The sequence below is a fragment of the Anser cygnoides genome, chromosome 8, assembly GCF_040182565.1.
Source record: "Anser cygnoides isolate HZ-2024a breed goose chromosome 8, Taihu_goose_T2T_genome, whole genome shotgun sequence".
Lineage (NCBI taxonomy): Eukaryota > Metazoa > Chordata > Aves > Anseriformes > Anatidae > Anser > Anser cygnoides.
In genome coordinates this window covers 13,353,730-13,362,064 of record NC_089880.1, presented here as the reverse complement: position 1 = coordinate 13,362,064, position 8,335 = coordinate 13,353,730, and the positions used below count along the sequence as shown (strand labels likewise).

Below are 8,335 nucleotides of genomic sequence, written 5' to 3'. Positions count from 1 at the left end.
CTGTGAGTGAATCCCAAGAGTGCCTGGCTGTGAATGGAAACGCTTCCTCCAGGTAGTGCTGCACGCATCGCACCTTTGCCAGACACAACCAGAAAAAGACACTACACCCACCAACTCCACTTCCCAACCTAACAAGTCCTGGCAGCTTCCCAGGACTGTTACTCCTGAAGTCTGTCTGCACCTTCTTACCACCGCCCGTATTCTGCCAACAAAGCAACAACGCCTCTTAGCTTCACGCTTTATTCCCCCTCTGTATGTACAATTTAAGTGTATGCATGACCATTAAAAATAAGGCTACTTATATCATGGCTCTGAAACACATTACAAACCAACTCCATCCCCTCTCTTATTACAACGTTCACAATGCTCAGCTCCCACGGATGGTTTGCAGAGGGGCAAACATAATCAGACCACACGGGACAGTAGTGGTGCAGGGCTTTGGTAACTGGATCAAGAAACTTTCTACTCTAGCTGAGATAGTCAAACACAGCCAGATCAGTGGTGGTGAGGTCGTTACTCCATGACGTCTCCGTGAGGTCAGTCCAGGTGCCAGGTTCAGGTCACTTCAGCACGGTTGTTGGCAGGCAGCAGGAAGGGCCAGGCTCACGTGGGTGAATGGATGACTTGCTCCTCTCCTTCAGAGCAGCCCCTTTGGGTTGAAGCACGGGCACAAAGAAGAGCGAGGAAGCTGCTCTTCTCTTCGTGATAACCAGAGGTCTCCAGTCTCCAGCAGCGCCAACCTGGGTGACAATTTCTCAACATTTAATGCATCTAAAATAAAAATAAAAAAGTCAAAGGAACAACTCAACCATATCTCAAAATGAATTGCTTGCGTGTCCAGGTACGGCTTGGAGACTTTTTTCCCCAATGGGGATGAACAGTCCAGGTAAAGGTAACTGGAGATGTGCAACTGACAGCAGCCCTGTGTGGTCCTGTAAGTTCCCTTCCCAAGAAAATCTGTTCCCATATGCAACAAGAGAGAATCTTCCAGCTTCAGCTTGTGGCTCAATAAATTTTATTATTCCTTTTTGTTTTTATTTAAAAGAATTTGTTTTCCTATCATAAAAATTAGACAACCATACCACCACCAGCAGCAGCAAAGTCTGTGGAGTTAATGTTGATGGCAGACAGTTCACTGGTGTTCCCAGTGTCTCAAAATGTCCTCAAAAGTCCATAAATGGAAAAAAAAACAAACGTGATGGTTTTGGGGAAGAACATCAAGGTGGTTTCGGTTTCTTGTCCCACTGAGGATCCCAGATGAACACTGTAGCATATCAGCAGGACCAAGTACCTCAAGCCTTGAGAGAAAACCCTTCATACCAGCTCCAGTACCTGATTAATGGGGAAGACAAGATGTTTAGAACAGGAATTTATGACATTCATTATCTCCTACATCAGCATATAGATCATTAGGACAGGTCTGACCCTTCTTGTCTCCACCCTTTACCCTTTACTCACCAGCATGCAGTCATATCACGCAGATGAGACAAGCACTGTGAGGGGTGTCACCTGCTGAGTGATTTGTACAGCCAGTAATAATCCAAGCTGCTTTTAGCAGGGAGAGCTAAGGGCTTTAGCCTGCGAGTACGGGCTGGCACGATTGAAGCAGGTTTGTGCCCATGGTGTAGCTGCAAATTCAGCCCTTTCCCAGGCACTGCCAGACCATCACATCATCCCCCCCGCCTGCTGATAAATTCAAATGGAAATATCACAATTCAAATAACCTTGGCTGTTTACACATTCCTCCCTCCACCTTCTCTCATTAAGAAGCAAAGAGCATGAGCAAAACCTCTCCTGTTGCTGCCTAATTCACTTAAACGTATCAAAAGCATCTATATGCTTTGCCCATTTTACTAAGAAGGAAGTGACCGAAGTAACAAGCAACCAGTTCCAAAGCCTGATAAATTAGCCACCTACAAACTAAAGGCTACAGCATCACACACTCCAATAACAGGAGTAACCACACCCCTTTGGCCTAAATAAGGAATAAAAAAATAAATTTTGTCACACACACGGAGAACACTTGGGTCTCCCCTCATTTCTGCCTTTTCAGTGATTTTTTCTGGATTTTTTTTTCTGATTTTTCCAGGATCGTTCAGACTATTGGCTCTGGTCTGGTTTCACAGAACTGCCAGCACAACAGGGGCACGAGGGAGAATCGGGAGGAATCTCAGCTTCATGAGGGTGGCAATCCAGCGTGCAGCTTTGCAGACAGCAAGTAAATTCCTTTATCAGCAGCTACAGAAAGTGTCAGAGCTCTGGGCCACATGCACGCAGCACTAACCACCAAGCCCCAAGAGCACGGTGAGGTGAATGCTGCTGAGCTCAGTCGGGGATGACAGTGGACCCGAGGCTCTCCAGAGTAGCCAGCACTAGGGCTTGGGCACTAATTTTGCCTGGTTATCCATTTGATATGCACACGAAGGGGGACAAAGCCTCTTTCATATTACTTGAAGCTTCATGAACAGAAATGCATAGAACAGATACTCTGGAAAGACTTTTATCCGAGTGCTGAAAACCTGGCAAAACATTCGCTTCTCTGTGCACGGGGAAGGCTGTTGCTTTCATAAAACCCTACGCTGGCAGCTGCTGTCTGTTAAAGTCAGTCCGTGCGCTCGGAGTGAGCAAGGCGAGGGAGCATCCCTGCTCATTTCAAGCACCGCTCTAGCTGGCTGCACATCAGGAGCTCAGCTTTCAGCTCTACTGCACCCCGCATCGGCGGCAGCCAGAGAACGGGGTCTGGCTAATGCCAGCGAGCTAACGCAGAGCCTCCTCTGCTGTCACAAAAATCAACACGAGCGCATGGAGATGTTTGTGCCAGACAGCACTAATTTAAAACCTCCCCATTCAAAGCAACGCCACGCAGCTGCTTTTGAACCAATGCGAAAACCCAGCGGCTGCTGTGGCAACTGAGACATGGCACCTATTATCAGTCAAGAAAAATACTGCATACATAAAACCCAGCGCCGGGCCCAGGTTTAATCTAAGCAGCACATCACTGCCGAGCACCGAGCTCTCCCGATGCAGGCTGGTTTCCCTGCGCACCACCCAGAGCGGCAGAGGTGCGGTGGGTGCTGGGCAGCTGCCAGCAGCTTTTCTCCACCTCGCCTCTACCTCTGTTTCATTGCTCTTGTGCTGTCTTGCTCGTTCCTCCGTGTGCCAGAGGCAAATACATCATTTAAATTGCAAACTTCCACAGCTGGGATGACCTCCTCTAATGGTTTCTCCTGGCTGTACCATGTCTGTGACCTTGCTCTTCACTAACAACGGATTCAAGTGCTTAAAGAGAAGATGCATGAAATAACTTACCTTAATTGTACCCTGACTGTTAGCAGCAATCAGCACGTTGGACTCCTGGAAAAAAAAAAAAGAGGCACTGTCACAATTCACTATTGTGTTTTTTTTTTCCTCCTTTTTTTTTTTTGAAGCAGCAGCAGTAGTGAAGTAGTTTGCTTTTTCCTTTAAATATTAGGGGTACATCTAATTGCAAGAGAACTTTCCCATTTCCAGGGTGCTTTGGAAGCTAAAAGTCTTTATAAAAGTTATGTTGCCTTAAAGAATTAGAAAGCAATAATCCTTACTGCTTGTACAGAGCTTTAAATCTCAAAAGCAATTTACAAACATGAATTAATCCTTACAGCCTCCCTGTGAAGTGGGCAAATAACAACAATCATTTTCATCTTTTGGCAGCATATGGACAAAGGTCTCCGGTGCCCTTCCTAACTGAACTGACTCATCAATGTGACAAAACCTCTCCAGCTCTGAGGCCACCCAACCTCCTGCCCAGCCGAGAGGTTTCAGACCAGTAAAACAAAGAGCAGCAGCTTTGTCTTAACCACCATTAGAAAGCAATAGCAAATACACAAAATTTGGAGGAGAAGAAAGGGCTTCAGCCCTGCTATTACTCAGAAAGACAGCATCGATTTACCTCCTGCAAATTGATGGAATTTCCTTTGGAGATATCCTGGTTGTCTGCAAATTAATGCTCTCCCACAGCAGCTGGGCAACCCCAGGCTAACAGCAGGTGCCAGCCACAGGAGAGCCTCTGCCCTTCAGACTGAACTCCTGACATGACCAGCGAGTGCAAACACACCCTCCCGAACCAAAACCGTTTGGGGAAGGGAAGCCTCAAAGGAACCAAGTGCCAAAAACCCTAACAGAAGTGCGCACTGGGGCAATGGCACCAGTGGTCATAGGAGATGTTGCAAAACTGGCCAGCACAAGCTGCTTTGTCTGAGGGTGGCTGGTATTTTTTTTCTCAGGCACATCTTTCAATTTCTCATGCTGCTGCTATCCATCCTCAGACAAACTTGCTGTAATTATCCTGTCACTTAACACCTGCATTTTTAAAGGAAGCTGGTGACTGGAACAGACCCGCTGGCATTTGGGGCTGGAGGTGGAGAGGCAGCCCCATGGGCAGCAGGCACAGTGCTGCCCGGGGCACAAGGGGACGGATGGACTTGCACGCTGCCTCGCCACGAGGTTTGGGAGCCCGCACAGCCACCAGCTCTCAAGCAGAGAGAGAGAAATCCTTTCTGACGTGAAAACCCACTGATCAGGTAAGAGCAGCCTTCTGATGGCCCGCTGGGCTAATTGTTATAAATAGATTTGTTCACCCCCAGTACTACCCATTAGGGGATTAGTTACGACTCCTGGTATTATCTCAGCAATGATCCTCCAAAGTCAAAGCTCCTAAGAAGAAAATACATCCTCAAAGGAAGCATATACTCCAATTTCCATTAATTTGGTGGCTAGCAGAGTCTAATCCCGTGAACTCCCCAGCTTCTGGTTAACAATTACAATCAGAAAACACCAGGGGGAACACAGATCTAAGTGTGCTTTGGGAACCAGAACAGGTACCAGATTGCCCTGGGATGCCTGACAGGATTTTGGAAGAGAGGCACTGGTACCAATCTGTCAAGAAGTGCCAGAGACTTGAACTCCTGGGTACAGACAATCCAGGGTCTGAATGATTCCCGTTTGCACTGCAAGTGATTGGTAATTCATCCTGTGGCTGAAGTCTGCTGGGGTACCACTGTAAATGAACTCTGGCTCAATGAACAGTTTTACCTTGCTAAATAAAATAAAAATGCCAGAGAGTAATATACTCTCACTTTCTTGTTCTTCAGAGGCACAGTTTTTTTCAGCAGGGTCTGAGCTAATCACTGCTCTGCTGCTTTCATCCACAACCAGGAGACACAAACAGGAGCAGACAGCAGCAAAATTAGCACCAAATCTGTCATCGAACAAACAGCGACTCGTGTGTTAAGGCGCTCTAACGTTGCTTCTCTGGGAACACAGCTAAGTAAGTTTTTTAATCCTCTGGAGGAACAACTCTCTTCCTTCTGTGTTGCCTGTAAAACAGCCAATACATTCAATGCGTTAAAACCTAAGCAAGTCACGAAAACGCTTAGATAGTAGAAAGAGACCTGCAGGTTTATAACTTGCAAGAGCCATGCGTTGAACCGACCTTTTTGGACAGGACACACGTGAATGGAGTTACCTTAAAAGACAGCCACCACAGCCACCTAGCTGGTGGAATACCTATTTCCCCTGTGGCACCACTACAAGCATCTACAGATCGCAGGCTATCACTGTCAGCTTCGGTTGCATGTCCTGCTTTATCACTACCACTTTGTGACTCTGTGCAGGGCAGGAAGGACAGAAGGCTGGCCTTCTCCATCCCTCCCTACTGGCCACAGGAGCCAAAAGCTCCCAAAACAGAGGCAGGGGAGTGTGGAAGATCCACCACAACTGAGTACTCCTGCTCTGGAGAAATGGGTTTCTGAAATGACTCTAAGCACGCACCTGCACGGGGTCCTGCTGTAGGTGGTCAGCAGCTGAAGCCCTTCATGGCAGCAGAGGCAGCGGGTGCCAGCTGCCTTTGCTAAAACAAGATTGAAGGGGCAAACAAAAAAGGAACAAGCATGATCAAAATTGAGAGAAGGGTTTACTGCCTGGCAAACAACAGCATTTTGTTCCATACGGTTGCTAATCTCAAGTATTATTTCATCCCTGTGGAAAGCCATAGTCTGTGCAACCTGATGAGATGTGGCAACCTCTCCTATGCGCATCAGGGCAGATAAGGAGTGACGGGTGGAGACGTGACGCAGTGTGCTCGGGTCCCCTGCACTGAGATAGCGTGGCATTTCAATAAGCCAGGAACAGCCATAACATTGACAGGAGACAGTTTAAGAGTTTTGGTCCTGTTAAATCAACAGAAAAAAGCAAGGCTCTGGGGAAGTCAGCAGAACGCACTACTGCTCGCCTCTTGGAGTCGCAGAGGAATTTAAGAGGATTAACTGCCAAATGTAGGTGCACCTCAAGACTCATCAGGGAGATAAGATATCATTATCAGATATTATGGGAAGTCTGAAGGACAGTTCCCTGACACTGAGAAGGATGAGCCCACCACAAATCTTTTACTTCCTAGAGACTGGATGTATATCCACACAGAGGTAGGCATTATGCAAAATGAAGCTGTAAATCAGTCTTGGGAACAAAGACAGACCAGATGTAAGCACCTCTGTCCTCAGCCTGACATCCCCATCACCTGGAACTAGCACTGGAAGAACGTGATTCATCCACCCACAGCAACTTCAGAGCATTTACCCTTGGGATTCGAAGGGACTTTCACTGATTGCGCCAAAAGAAGAAATTGCCACAGCACACTCTTGAGGGAAAAGAAAAACAAAATCAAATTTGGGACCTTCCTGAGTAGATGAGATACCTGCTACATTCATCATTCAAAGGAATTATTCACCTGGTGACAGCTGGGTTTTGAAGCACTCTGATTTGCTCCCCTCCTAGATGAGCCCTGTATGTGGATGGCCCTGGGGAAGCAATTTGTACAGGGAAGGGAGGGTAGGGAAGGAGGGCCTGGCTGACTGCTGGCATTCATGCAACAGTAGTCAGCATTAGGAGAATCAGAAATGCTCTGAAAGTTTCATGAAACTTGAGGAAAACTTAGCCGAAAAAACTGAAGCCCTGGAAATTGTCAGAGCTGCTTCAGTGTGGTAGGGAATAAGAGACTCTGCGCAAGAAAACATTGGGTGGGGGGACCTAGGTAAAGTCACCCAGACAGACAGTTGTTAAAACTGCAATGAGGGCACATACGTCTACTCGGAACGCACGCTGATATTCAAGCAGACAACTCCACAGAGCAACTGCGGGGGTCATCTCCGGCCATCTCCCTTCATTACCAAAGAGGAGAGCAAGGGATCACTCCATACAACCCACCTGCAGCCTCGGCGCTCCACAAGCCGTGCATCCCTCTTACCAGAGGGCTCGTGTGGAATTACAGGCAAGTGTCTTACTGTCTTCCTTTCCTGACACAAAATAGAGAGTCTGTCCCAAAGGGACTCAAAATAGGCAAGATGAACACAAATGACTCACATCTTTTTTCCTTTAATATAGTCCTCTTTGTGGGACCATTCACCTGTTGTAGTCCTGCATATATCAATCCTTAAATTCAGATGTTCTCACACTCTGATGCAAGTTTCGTAGAATCATTAAGGCTGGAAAAGACCTCCAATATCATCTGGTCCAACCAGCACCCTATTACCAATGTCACCCACTAAACCATGTCCCTAAGCACCACGTCCAACCTCCCCTTAATCATTCCCAGTGATGGTGACTCCACCACCTCCCTGGGCAACCCGTCCCAATGCCTGACCGCTCTTTCTGAGAAGAAATTTCTCTCATTTCCAACCTGAACCTCCCCTGGCACAACTTGAGGCCGTTCCCTTTAGTCCTATCGCTAGTTACCTGTGAGAAGAGGCCGACCCCCAGCTCCCCACACCTTTCTTTCAGGGGGTTGTAAAGAGCAATAAGGTCTCCCTGAGCCTCCTCTTCTCCAGACCAAACACCCCCAGTTCCCTCAGCCACCCCTCACAGGACTTGTGTTCCAGGCCCTTCACCAGCTTCATAGCCCTTCTCTGGACACGCTCCAGGGCCTCAATGTCCTTCTTGTAGTGAGGGGCCCAAAGCTGAACACAGCACTCGAGGTGCGGCCTCACCAGAGCTGAATACAAGGGAACAACCACCTCTCTGGTCCTGCTGGCCACACTATTCCTGATACAAGCCAGGATGCTGTTGGCCTTCTTGACCACCTGGGCACACTGCTGGCTCATGTTCAGGCAAGCATCCACTGACACGCCCACATCTTTTTCCTCTGCACAGCTTTCCAGCCACTCTGCCCCAAGCCTGTAGCACTGCATGGGGTTGTTGTGGCCAAAGTGCAGGACCCAACACTTAGCCATGTTGAACCTCAACCCATTGGCCTCTGCCCATCCACCCATCCTCTCCAGGTCCCTCTGCAGGGCCTTTCTACCGT

At 47.9% G+C, this 8,335-nt stretch overlaps 1 protein-coding gene across 6 annotated transcripts in view; it reads right to left on the bottom strand.

Annotated features, from left to right (window-relative positions):
* Positions 1 to 226: 226 nt before the first annotated feature.
* Positions 227 to 8,335, bottom strand: part of COP1 (COP1 E3 ubiquitin ligase) — a 129,305-nt gene continuing 121,196 nt past the window's right edge. For all 6 annotated transcript variants that reach the window (XR_010833383.1, XR_010833380.1, XR_010833381.1 and 3 more), the window contains 2 exons: positions 3,310 to 3,354; positions 227 to 1,332 (listed from right to left, as the gene is read on the bottom strand). Coding sequence is in view for 1 of the 6 variants with exons in the window: in XM_048073338.2 (XP_047929295.2) it covers positions 1,315 to 1,332; positions 3,310 to 3,354 (63 nt within the window). In the remaining 5 variants the exon portion in view is untranslated. The remainder of the gene's footprint in view (positions 1,333 to 3,309; positions 3,355 to 8,335) is intronic.